This window comes from Halichoerus grypus, chromosome 6, assembly GCF_964656455.1.
Source record: "Halichoerus grypus chromosome 6, mHalGry1.hap1.1, whole genome shotgun sequence".
Taxonomy (NCBI): domain Eukaryota; kingdom Metazoa; phylum Chordata; class Mammalia; order Carnivora; family Phocidae; genus Halichoerus; species Halichoerus grypus.
The window spans coordinates 56189588-56203636 of NC_135717.1; the positions used below are offsets into that span (position 1 = coordinate 56189588).

General features: G+C 39.5%; 1 protein-coding gene across 1 annotated transcript in view; it reads right to left on the reverse strand.

Annotated features, from left to right (window-relative positions):
* Positions 1-14049, reverse strand: part of CUBN (cubilin) — a 265371-nt gene that overhangs the window by 241996 nt on the left and 9326 nt on the right. The window contains exons 7-13 of the mRNA XM_036097059.2: positions 10963-11089; positions 9877-10039; positions 7463-7594; positions 6236-6331; positions 4060-4178; positions 3695-3881; positions 2418-2530 (exon numbers count right to left, since the gene is read on the reverse strand). Of these exons, the coding sequence (XP_035952952.1) occupies positions 2418-2530; positions 3695-3881; positions 4060-4178; positions 6236-6331; positions 7463-7594; positions 9877-10039; positions 10963-11089 (937 nt within the window). The remainder of the gene's footprint in view (positions 1-2417; positions 2531-3694; positions 3882-4059; positions 4179-6235; positions 6332-7462; positions 7595-9876; positions 10040-10962; positions 11090-14049) is intronic.

Sequence of the window (14049 nt, forward strand, 5' to 3'; positions counted from 1 at the left end):
GACAAATCTACATATTCAATAACTTGTGTTAAAAATTGCTTAGGCTTCAGCTAATATCAAAATATATTAAAAACCTTAATGTTAATGAAATAGATTTTTAACAGCTTTATTGAGGTGTAATTGGCATACAAAGAACTGCACATATTAACTGTGTACGATTTGATGAGTTTTTGGACGTATGCTAACACCTCTGATGCCATCATCACCGTCAATGTAATAGGCATATCCAACAGCTCCCAGAGTTTCCTTGTGTCTCTCTTTTCTTCTTTTAGTGGTAAGAATACAACATGCGATCCACTGTCTTAACAAATGTTGAAGTGCACCATACCATACTATTAGGGGCACAATGTTGTACATCAGATCTCTAGAACTTACACATCTTGCATAACTGAAACTTTATACCCATTGAGTTGTTACTGAATGGGTTAATGAAATATATTTAACTAGATTTCATTAAACTGTCAAGTCCCTTAAATAAAGGCCCTTCAAATGTATAGTTGACAATGCTTCCACATCAGTAAAATACATTGGACATTTGAGAAATCTACCCTGAATTAAATGTAACTGACAAATAATACCGTTCACAAGAATTTATACCCTGGTCACCTGAATAACCTGCAGTGTGTAGCATACCCATAAATGTTCACCGACCCCCAGAGATGCTGATTCCTGAGGGTTCTCTGAACCTCTCAACAAGATACTAACAGATTGACAACCTCAGGTATAGACTGAGTAGGCATGGTGTACGCGTGTGTAGGGTCGGCAAGTCCTCAGTGGTTGGATATCATTAAGAGATGAGTAATACCAAGAGTGGGGAATAGGGAAAAAGTAATCTGAAGTGTCTGAGCATACAAGTAGAAGAGAATAAACACAAAAATACATTTCCAAGTTAAAATGTTAGAACGTACAAACTTAAATATAATATTGTAATTAATAAAATAAAAAAGATTTTGTACAGATAACATCACTTAAAAGAGCCAAACTACTAAAAGGAGGCTGTCAAATTTGATTTCCATTATGATCTAAAACCACAACAGCATTTAGCTAATGAGAAAGGATATCAGGATATTTTTGAAATTCTATGCTAGGGTATTTTTAAGATCTGTTCCCCAACATTGCATCATCTTTGTCCTTGAAGCAATTTCAATAAAACTCAAATAAATGTTCATGAATTGAACTACCCTGATTTCTATAAAAGTTCTACTATATTATGTAAATTGTGGAGCTAAGAAGATATGAAATCACAATAATCAAGAAAAGCAGCATGATTTTTTTTTTACAAATGGATAATAAAAGTATTAAAATTTTTTCACAAAATGACTTTCTTGAAAGAAAAATGTTTTCAATGTCAGGAAATAGAATTCATGAACACTAAATGTGAGGAAGGAAATTCACATAACATACCCACTGGGAAATCGATTTTGGAGTTGATGCTATTGTGGGGTCACCAGGCCCCAAAGAATCCTCCCATCTCAAGGGAAAAATATGTTGTGACCATTGTACAATGACCTCTGTAACATTAGTTTGCTGGAAAAAGTTCACAGAGTTTCAAGGGAAAACCTTATCTATTCAGACATACAAACTTCATTTTAATGAGTCTAGGAGTTGGTTGAGAAATAAGTATTTGGAAAAGTCTGAGTAATGAATGCCGGGGATAAAAGCACTAAAAACCTCAGGGTCAGATCTTAATTTGAAGACTGTTCATGCAGGGTTCAGAGTCACTGGAGTCGAACGGCCTGGACTTGGGTCACGGCTTGCCGCTTACAAACCATTTGACCTTGAACAAATTCCTCAGCTGCTCCAGGCTCCCTTTCCACAGACGTAAAATGAGAATAACAATTCTTATCTTTCAGGGTAGGGTTACAAGAGTTAAAATACAATGACACAATGTATATAAAGCAATTAACACAGCACAGTGGCACAGAGAAGGCTCCAATAAGAAAACCATTTTCATAGTTGTCCCCATTTTGCGTAATAATCAACAGAACACTGAGTGGTCATCTTCAAACAAGACTGTCTCGGGAACGATAGGACTACAAATTCCCAGCTTGCAGTTGGCCACTCCCTTCGGAGAATCACCTCTACTGGACAAAGCATGGACTTTGGAATCAGACAAACCTGACTTTGAAATCCAACTCATCTAATTACCAGCTAAAAAGTGTTTTTAAAAAATGACGTAGCTACTCTTAGTTTCCATTATCTCATTTATAAAATGAGGATACAATCACCTATTTCAAAGAGTTAGTGTAAGTCTTGAGAAAGGTGCATAAACTATCTAGCCCAGAGCCTGACACCTAGCAGGTCCTCAATATATGATGGTTGGATTACCACTATATGTATTTTATGTAATATATACACATATTGCATATTCATGTATACAAATGAAATGCACATTGGGCAGGAGATACTACATTTACCTTTCCCTCTTCAGTTCGGATAACCCAGAAGCAGTTGACATCATGTACATAACCAACATCAGGGCTCATGTAGCTGAAACTTCCATTCATCCCTGAGAGGGACCCTCCACACACTGCAAAGGGAAAGAAGATGAATTCTGCTTTACAGAGACTCTGAAAAGGAAGAGGCTCGGCAGCTCTAACCCTGCTGCTGAAATATGAGAGAAATCTGAGTATGTAACACTGGAGACAAATGCCCTGCCACTCTTTCTTCTCCCTGTCCTCTTTTTCCTCGGACACCCACCTAAGTCCCACCTGTTGTTCAAAGTCCACTTGGCATCTCCTTGTCACCACCGTGTACCTCCCTGCCTCTTTTTGTTTTCCCTGGTTCCCATTCTCTCTGCCTCTGTGATACTTGACTTGAACCCACACAACTTAGTTCTAATCTTTAGCTCTTGTCTCCTCTCCGCCATTTTGTATTAGACTCATCTCCTCAACCAGAGGATAAACAGATAATATGAGGAGATAGTATTTTATGCTTATTTCTCCATAGCATCTACCAGAGTCCTAAACACATAGTAAAGTCTCAATAAATGTGCTGATTCCAAATCAAGAGTTATACAAGAGGGCTGGAGTAGTCAGAAGAAGCTTGATGAAGGAGATTGAGGCTTGAAGGTGAAGTACTCCTGAGGGACAGATACATTCAGATGCGAAGCAAAGGAAGAATTTGGAGATATCTGGGGAGAAAAATATCCCAAATAAAGGAACACAGCATGGTGGGACATGGGGTCAGGTGATAAGAAAAGATGTCTGGCTTGGAAAGGGAGTATTATTAGGGAACTAGTGAAAAATAAGGTTAATTGGATATGGTAAGGCCAAGTTAAAGAGAATAATTGAAAAACAGTCCCAATTTTTATTTAACAGGTGGGCAATGGGGAATGACTGTGTGTTGTAGAGCAGGAGACTGACATGATTTAGTGTAATATTATAGGGAAATGAAACAGCTGCTGTAGAGAAAACTCTCCCTAGAGAACTACACTACCTTAGCAAATTTTATTTTCAGAACAGACATAATAAAAATGGCAAATACTAACTTAATTCTTCCTTTGAAGGAAGGTTCTTCTGGCTTAAGCTGAGATAAATATTTACCTCGTAAATTCTAGACTACAGCTGCAAGGGAAGGCTTAGTTGAAAGCGTTTGAGCCACTAGACAAGAGAGAAGAATCCACGGCAGGACTCATGAAGGGATGATCCTTCCATGCTGTGAGCATCTGTGAGAGAAGAAATGCTGAGCGTACCTTGCTGGGGAATCTGACAGAGGAGTCCAGTCCAGAAACGTGTACATTCACAACTGAAAGCATTAACGCCATCCACACAAGTTCCCCCATTCAAGCAGGGGCTGCTCAGACACTCATTTATATTTCCTGTACAGTTGACGCCGGCCCAACCTGGCTCACACTCACAAAGATAACCAGAGACTGTTTCCTAAGGAAAGAAAAACATAACGCCATAATGATAAACGTGAATCAACTCAAATAACAAGGAATATTAGTGTTACATGATGTACGTAGCAGGTGTTGAGCCACAAACATCTTCTGGTAGCCTAACTTGTAAGAGTTCGTTGAAATGGTAATTGCTAAGTAAAGAAGAATAAAGGACTCACAATGCACTGTCCATTTAAACAGGGGCGGCTCTGGCAAATATTACTGAGTTGCACACATCCATTTGGCCCATAACCATTTCCAGTATACCCCGGGAGACAAGTGCAGAGAGGTAAGGAACCTGTTTAGAAATCAAAATGGAAGTATAAATACAGATCTCCTCAATTCAGACCCAGTAACACAACTCAGGCCCTGTTGTCTAGATAAGAAATTGCCAAAGTCAAGTCTGCATATCTCTCAGAGCAGAAACACCAGGCATAAAGAGAAAATAATAGAATCTTTTTCTATTTTTATCTTAAAAATAAGAAAGGCATTATGCATTTCCAATACTTTATATACAAATTGACACGGGAGCTGTCAGTCCATATGTCATGGTCCTGAGTTGTGGACAAGTGTGAGGTACACCAAGGGAAAGGGGAGTTTCTCATGGAGGGGTTGACAGCAGAAAAGGGTATTCTCATGCAGATGGTATCTGTTGCAAGCACTGTACCCATATGGACTATAAATAGGTACTGTTTTAATCCCCATTTACAAATGAGGACAAAACACAGAAAGATTAAGCGCCTTGACAAAGGACACACAGCCAGAATATGATGGAACCAAGGGGAAAATCAAAATCTAAGCAGTATTTTTCTAGAATCCATGTTCCTAACTACTTCAGTATGCTGTTAATTATTTAATAAACATTTAATAGTCACAGTATATACATATATATAAGTTCTATGTATATATTATACACATACATATATACACATATGTATTTTTTTACATATGTGAATAGATATGTCAGTAAAAATAAAAGTGGTATTTGGAAATAGCAAGAGTTATGATATGTTATTCAATAAATGAAGTTGGAGCCACACATTTGAACAAAAATATCAAGCTAAATGTCTATTTGATACTATAGATAAAAATAAATCCCCAAAAGATCAAGACCTTAATGTTAAAAATAAATGAAAGTACAAAAGAGCAAGCACTTGACTATTTTTAGAGTTCTGTAGGAAAGGCTTAATTCCAAAAGGAGAAAATCCTATAAAAAGAGATTTATCTTTTTGATAGCATAGAAATGTTAAACTTCTAAGTAGAAAATACCACCACAAAATTAAAATAAAAATAATGTGCCAGGGAAAATACATGTAAAACGTAAGACAGATAATGAGATAATATCCTTAGTACATAATGAAAATTTACAAATCAGTGAGAAAGCAGATGAACAAAGGACATGAACAAATAGAAAAAAATAATAAAGCCAGTAAATATGTAGAAAGTATTCATTATTGGGGTGCCTGGATGGCTCAGGTGGTTAAGCGTCTGCCTTCAGCTCAGGGCATGATCCCAGGGTCCTGGGATCGAGCCCCACACCGGGCTCCCTGCTCAGCCCGGAGTCTGCTTTTCCCTCTCCTTCTGCCTCTCTCCCTCTGCTTGTGCTCTCTCTCTCTCTCTCTGTCAAATAAATAAAATCTTTAAAAACAAAATAAAGCATTAATTATTCATGATCAAAAATGAATTTTGATATGATCAAAATTAAAATAATGGGAAGGCAATTTTGCCTATAAAATTGACCAAAATGAGAAATAACAATAGTATCCATTATTGTCAAGGGTGGGATACATGTATACTTTCATGCACTGTTGGTAAGTATAAATTGATACACTTCTGGGAGAAAATTTAGCAATATATATTTTTTAAATTATAGGACGTGAAATTCCTCTTACACAGCATTGCAGACACTGTTGGTTATTGCCCTAGATCCACTTTTCCGTTTTTTAGTAGTGAATTCTTTATTTTAACTGGGGGCATAAGCACCTGAAATAAACTACATTTCCCAGCCTCCCTTGCAGCCAAGGTTAGCAACAGGGCTCAGTCCTGGCCAATGACATAGAAAAGAGAGTTGACAACGGTCCTTCCTCCTTTTCTTCTTGCTCTTTTCTCGAATACAGTCATAAATTACTTTGCTGGCTTGATTATCTTGGGAAATAATTGCTAAATTAGGCCAGACCAGAGAAGAGCATAGTCTATTACATTAAAAAATCCAAATGTATAATTTTAAAACAAGGATTACTTTTTGGTTTGAAGATCAAAATAAGAATTTTGAGGATAGGGGATTTTGTTTTTAAGATGTTGATTTGTTTTAGAGGGTCATATTCAAATACCGCAAACCAGAGGGAGAGTCATCACCTAGAACTGAGGAGCATGATGCATCTGGGTGGCAGCCTCCATTACTGACTGAGCAGATGTCAATGAGTGTGCACACTCTTCCATCGCCTTGGTACCCTGATGACAGCAAGAGCAGGGCGTAACAAACAACATTTAGAATACTGAAGAATCCCAATCCAAGAACCAAATATCATGAACCAGGCTAACCAGAGATCTTCTATCATCAGAACAGAAAAGGTAAGTATGAAGCATCATACACAAATTCCTATCATTAAGAAAAAACGACAATAAGAATGGGGAACCTGATGGCAGAAACAATGTTCTGGGTTGTTTCTAATGACAAAAATAAAAAATAAAAATAAAAAGATGCATGAAACTACTGGTAGACTTAGAAAGTGCTGGTACTGAGCAAATTGACATTTTCTAATTACAGTGACTTTAATGATCTGAGAGCTAAATTATCGTAGAAGTCCAAAGTACTGTTGTTTCACGTTAATAAAACATATAGGGTTTCAATATATCCCTTAGAACTCCCTGAACTTCTTGGGTAGTCACTCAGTTGAGATCACAGAATAGCAGTAATGACTTCTTTCCAGAAGAGAAAGGAAAATAACATACATTATATGCTTACTAGTGTGCCTGTTATTTAGTAAACTTTATATATAAAACATCTCATGACTACATTGTATTAAAAATTATTTGTGGAAACAATGGAGCTATAGATCTGTGATCCACAGAGAAAATGTTTCAAATTCTGCATTATCTCCTCAGGCTGTTTCACAATTTGTAAAGGTTTGTTGTTTTCCATTGATATTAAAAATATTTTCTATTGCTTTTCATAATATAGCTTGAACTAACGTGCCCTGAATCCATAAGTTAAATAAAACTTTCGGCACTACTCATATATCTCCTCAGACAGAGTCATATTTAAAACAGCACAAGCGGGGTGCCTGGGTGGCTCAGTCAGTTAAGCATCTGACTCTTGATTTCAGCTTAGGCTATGATCTCAGGGTCGTGAGATCGAGTCCCACATTGTGTTCGGCACTGGGTGTGGAGCCTGCTTAAGATCCTCTCTCTCTCCCTCTCCCCCTGCCCCTCCCCTGCCCCTCCCCCTCCCTCTCTCTCTCTCCCTCCCTAAAAAAACTAAAAATAAAATAAAATAAAATAAAATAAATAAAATGGAGCACAAGACCCTGTTTCCAAATGTATGTTTTGCCTGTAAGGGTTTCAGGAAACTTGGTGTCGCACCTGGTGGACAGGCTTGACAGTGGTAAGACCCAAATGTATTCACACAGGTGACAGGTGGAGCCATGGAACAACCACCATTATTTATCTCACATTCATTGATATCTTGGCAACTGTATCCATTTCCTTGCCAGCCTAGAAAGATCAGAAGATTTGAAAAGTTAGCTCTATAGACAAGTTGACAACAAAGAAATGCAAATTGTCAAAGATACATAAAAACCCGCTTCACTCTAAGAAACTATAGATTAAAATGAGGAAGACTCTACCTTTCAGGTTGGCAAAAATTGTTTTAAATTCTCAAAAACAAATTCTGGCAAAGTGGCGGGCATGTGAGGTACTCTTAGATGCTTTTAGTCAGAAGTTTAATTAGTAAAACCTACTTGGAAATAGATTTAGCAATATTCATTAAAATTTTTAAAATATATACCTTTGGACTAACAATTCCACTTCTTAAAACAGTTTCTGCAGTGATAAAAATGGCAGTATCTACAGATGTAGGTAAGCAGATGTCTACTGCAGAGTTGTTTAATGGGGAGAAAAAACCACAAACCTCTCAGTGATCACTAGGGCATAGCTGAATCTATTACGACTCATCTACACCACTGATATGAAAAGCTATTTTTAATGACATGCACACACACATATTAAAAAATTTCCCCATACACACTTTAACTAATAATACAAATTTTAGAATAATATGCAGAGTATGATCCCAATTTGGGGAAGAAATTTTTTTAAACCTGCATATGTGTCTACGTGTTTGTATGAGTGAAGGAAAACGAAGAAGAGGAGAGAAAACAATTGTTAACAGTAGTCTCATTAGGAGGATAAGACTGAAGGTGAAGAAAGAGGGACTTTTCCTCTAGATATTTCTGTTTAAATCAATTGTTACAGTGAGTTTTATTACTCTTATAATTCAAATGACTAAAATTATGATAAGAATGTTTAAAACCTTCTAAATTTTTAAAAATATTTCTTTTATTTCATCTAAGTAGAGTCCCTTCTAAAATTCCACCTACGGAAATAACATATTGTGGGTGAAGAATGCGCAGAAGAGAGCTGGAAGGAAATATGCCCCAATGTCAATGGTGGTCCTCCGAGTGATAAGACTATGGGCATTTTTTGCCATCTTATTTTCATATTTTTATAGTTTCTTTATATTTTATAAGCAGCATGTATTTATTTTGACATGCAGGAAAAAAATAATGTGATTAACAGGAAAACAAAAAGTTTTGTTTCTCTTTTTTTCTCCAACGATAAATAAAAGAATCCTATAGTTCAAAATCATTTATTTTTCTGATTTCTAGTTTTTAAAGACTGTCACTGGCAAATTGCCTTCAAGAATGTGGTTGTTTTCCAATTTTATTTGCCCCTGAGAACTAAGAGGGAAAAACTTTTTACATGTTTTTTTCAATTTCTTCCTAGTTATACAAGATCTAAGCAGGTAACATGAAGAAAGTCACTAAACCAAAAGTCACAGGAAGCAATAGGTGTGTGGGTTCCTTGATGAGACGGATCAATGAAGTATTCAGCAGCCCAACTCAAATCCACAGACCTAGGTTTGACTCCTGACTGCTTATAAGCTATGTGATCTTGGGCAAGTTATTTACCTTCTCCGAGCCTCATGGTCTTATATTTTAAAGTGGGAATAAAACTAATTCCTAACGTTTCTTGATTTTGTCATAGTTGCAAGAATTAAAAATTGCCCCAGCACAGTGTCTCAATGAAGTTTCATAAAATAATTATATTCTTATATGCTGTACCTTCTAACAACACACAAGGAGTGCCAAGGGGCCTTGTAGACTCTCTGAGGTCTGGTTAATTGCTCCCCAGTGCACCCAGCAAAGTGCTTTGCTCATAGTGGGAGCTCTACAAATATGCGTTGATTGGATGATGATGGTCTCATATAGTGAGAGATGAAGCACAGACTCAAACCCAGGCAGCCTCTGAGCCCAGAGTCTGTTTTCCATGACTCAGCATGTGACCTGACCTGGAGATTCGGTCTCTGTGGGTCTGAGATGAAGCCAGATACCCCTATTTACAGCAAGACCACAGGGTCTCCCAGTGACACACCCAGGTGAGGACTACTGGACTCCAGCGGTGACACAAAGAGGTGAAATCATCTGCCCAAGTTTGCAAACATCTGGCTAGTAAGGGAGGTGGGGCTGGAACAAATCCAAGTCAGCTGCCGGCCACAGCAAGCAGGTGCTTGACACTGCCCCCCGCATTTGGCTCGGGCCCTCTGATTTCTGCTGCTGAATTATTACAGCAGAAAGATGGCCCTGCGGTGGGAAATAGTGAAATAGGCCATGCAATGGGATTGGAAGGCTTCCTGAGAATGGTCTTCTTAGCTTTGGGCAGTGGAAGGAAATCCGTTCTGGCACCTTGCCCAGCTGGGTGTGGACGAGCCCCTGTACCTGTCGGGCAGGCCCCGCAGTAGAAGGAGCCCGGCGTGTTGAAGCACTGTGCGAGCGTTGAGCACGGTGAGGGCTGGAGGCTGCACTCATCTATGTCCAGCACACAGGCCGGGCCGCTCAGCGGGGACGTCCACCCCGTGTCGCAGAGGCAGCTGTACCTGGGCTGGCAGAACAACAAGAGTGGGACTCAAGGCAATCAAGAAAATGAGCAAGAAAAGCCTTTGAAAATCTCACCAAGCCCCCAGCTGTTGATCCTCTAGCGTTCGTTTCCATAAGGCCAATTGAGTGGCTTCTCTTCTTCTTCCCATATGATTAAGCATTTAGACCAGACCACACAAAAAGAGAAACATCTTTATTTCGGAGTAAGGCAAACCTATAATTTGTCCCAAAGATGCCAGGGAAAGAGCAACCACAATCAAGAACTGTAAGTCAATATAATTAAAGTCAATGCACTCAGCCTGCTGTGTTTTTAGAGGGAAAAACACCCATAGAGGCACAGACCTTGGAAAATCCATTCTGTTTGTTTCCTTTTTGAAAGTCTCTCCTTCCCTTCCCACCCACTCTCTCCTCCCACCATCACTGGAAGGGAACCATTCTCCATCACAAGGGTAGGAAAAAAAAAAAAAAAAAGAACTAAAAATAAAGACCCGAAGGTCTCATACAAGGCCAAGTGGGCCGGGTCTGGGTGATCTTGAAGGTCAGGAGCCCAGGTTGTCAGGATCCAGAGCACAGGGGCCACTCAGGGAGGTGGCTCAGAGTCTGCAGGGCCAGAAACAATCCAGACTCCCTAGAAGGGCATGTTGCCAGCAAGAGTGGGCCTTTGGTGTTTCCATGTCTCGTCACTGTTCCAACTCATGAGGCCACGAGAAGGTCATGTCTCAGAGACAGGTGGACAAAGGAACAATAAAAATGGTAGTAATTTCTATAATGATATCACCTCTGGGTCCAGTTTTCTGTTTTTTTATGGACAACCCTCATCTTTTTCCTCACCTGCGCCCCACTTCAGAGCAGGAAGTGACTTCCTCTCTGTAGCTCTGCCAAAGCCGTGCTCATACACAGATGTGCCACATTCTGTGGGGGACTCACCTGGTCAGCCTGCACGCGGACTAGATCCTCGCAGATGCCGTGGACACAGAGCTCCTTGGAGCCCCCTTCACAGTCGTCGTATCTGGATGCACACTGGGGGCCGTGTGTCTCAGGTGAGCAGAGACAACTATGGGTTACACAAGAGCATAACATCAGGGCAAGTGCCTGTTTCTTAGCATCAATTAAGAAAATAATAATTCCAACTCTAAGTCATTGACATTCACGTGGAATCCTAAACCAGAAAACCAGATTTATTGGCTGGAGTCTTGAAAGAAAATCACTCAAGCGGTAGATTGAGTATGCGTGTTATCTCTCGAATACAGTCTGAGAGGGGCACAATGTACTATCTGGGCATGACTACCACCATAAATTCTTCTCGTATCAGGTCATCAAACAGCACTTTCAAAGGTCAGACATCCATAAACTAAGGGGGATGGAGTTCATTCAGGATGGTAAAGGGAGAGATCAAGTCCATTCATTGTCCCTCCAACTGGACCCACCAGTAAGCACAGGTGACCTTGACGGAGCTGATATATTCCCAAATGTTCTCTGGAATTGTATAACCCCACAGGCACGGTATAGCCACATCTCAGGGAATACAGTAATTATTATCATATTACAAAGGGCACTACTTCTATCCATAAGAGATGCAGTTAACATAGTAACATTTCTTTCATAGCCATATTTTAACTCACAAATGCAATTTTATGTAATACCCAAGCTCACGGGCGGTGGGTGTTTTGTTATGAGAAAATTTCAGCTCGATAATAATCAGATGAGCAAAGTTGTTTTAAACTATTGCAATCCTTCAAGTTGCTGCATTAGCTTTCTATCTGTGCTCAGCTTCAGAAGGAATGTGGAAGATGTGAGAATGGCAAGCTGGGGCAGGGAAGCAGGTGAAGGGGTCACAGAGCTTAAGCTTCTTTATTTTCACATGTTTGAGCACTTCTGCTGGAGTGGAGAGCCAGACCCAGAGGTCACCATTTGCCCGCCCTTGAGCAGCGCTGGCCCTCACAGAAGCCACTGACCATGGGGGTCAAGGGTCAGAGACAAGGAACAGGGAGGACCTGCTTGGCCAGGAACTACTTTCTGAGTGTTATGGAAAGGGGCCATTCTATAAGGTGAAGAAGCTCTTTTAACAATCCTTGTTGATGAGGCACAAGGAGCTCAGCTGATGTCGGAAGAGGAATACAAATGTGTGATTGATGTGTGGGAGAGGAGAGTCTAGAGAGCAAGAGCCACGCTCTGGGCACAGAACAGGGTGTACCCACAGAAGGCCCCAGAAACATCTGTTGGGGGGGGCACCTTTCTGTGGGTTCTAAGGAAGAAGAGATCACTGAGCGTGGCCAGAGATGGAGAGGAAGACTACTGTGAGTATCATTCAGGCACTTACACGTAGAACGGCCAGACTTGGCAAATAAAGACACAGGATACCCAATTACGCTGGAATTTCAGATAAATGAATACTTTTTTTGGTATAATTATGTCCCGGTGCAATTTTTAACACCAATATATATTGTGTAAAATCTGCTCATTAATAAATTACATATATGATCATTCCAAGGTTGTCTTTCTCATTAAGACAAGGTCAGAGACTAATAGCAATAGATGATTAAACTTTAAAAAAATTTTTAATTATTCATTCTCTACCCATAACTATTTAACTTCTCATCTCTCTCTTTCCATACTCTCCCTCTCATATCCTCGTCCCTTTCCTCTTTACTCTCCCATCCTTACACAGAATACTCTTTTAGGATATTTCATTAGACTCTTGATTACAGAACTTTACACTATTTCACATACATACTTGAGCATTGGACCCAGGTGGCTTCCATGCTAAAAGTATATTTTACCACCACTTCCACCCATCAAAAAGAATTTTTTTCGAATCTTTAAACCAACTTCCCTAGGTTTCTGAGCTTATCCTGTATAAGAGGTCTGAGTATTCTTGACCCTACGGGACAAGACTGCCTGGGTTTAAATCCTGATACTACCTAGTAACTGTTCACCTTAGACAATGTAATAACTCCCTCTGCCCCTGTTTCTTGTAACATACTAGTGCCAATCCATGAGCACTAGTTTCACCTTGGGGGGTCTCAAGACATTTTCCCATAGGAAGCGCTCAGGAAATTGTGTTTATCTTATCACTAAGTGCTTTGCTATAGGAAAATGACTTAAGATTTGAGAGGAGATTCTGGTTCGTGGACCTGCAGTTAAATCCCCTCTATCTCTCTCCTCCTTCTTACTTGGAGATGAGTGAATTTTCATCCTACACTTTTCTCTAAAGAACTACAAAGTATACTTCTTTCATTTAAATGTAGCTTCATGTGAGGAACAGAGGGAGGAAGGCAGCCAAGTATACACTAGCTTCCTTGCTATGATCCTCAAAGACAAGTATTAATCCCATTTTACTGGCTAGGTTCACATTGCCCAAGGCCACAGGATTAGGAATTGGCAGAAGATGAATTAAAACCTAGGTCGGTGTTACTCTTGCACCCATGCTCTTCTACGTCACACCCCCATATTCTGAAAGGTAGTTAGTTGAAGACTTTTCTTTTCTTTTTTTTTTAAATTTATTTAAGTAATCTCTACACCCAACGAGGGGCTCAAGGTCACCACCCCAAGATGAAGAGCCACATGCTCTTCCGACTGAGCCAACCAGGTGCCCCGAAGACTTTTCATTTTTATGTGTCTTTTTAACCTAACAGTGTTTGCATGCAAAATATATTCTTAAGGTATCTGGATATGTCCTTTAAAGAAAAAGAGTGATAAATTATATACGTCCCAGCAGAAGTCACCATTGTAAGGACTTTCCATTGCTGGTTTGGTTCTGGCAGAACAAAACTGGGCTTTTCAGTGTTCAAGAACACTGCAAGTGCATTTGGCAATTGAAAAGAGGTCAAATACACTTTCATAGTCATAGTTTAACTTATATGTTAGAGTCCATGGTTCAATATTAACATAACTGACTAACTGAAATAGGTAATAAGCTTAATTCCTAACTACCACTGACCTAAAACCAGATTATCCTCATCATTCAACCTCTGCATGTTTTAAAAACCCACCAGTGATGACAGTGGAAAGAAA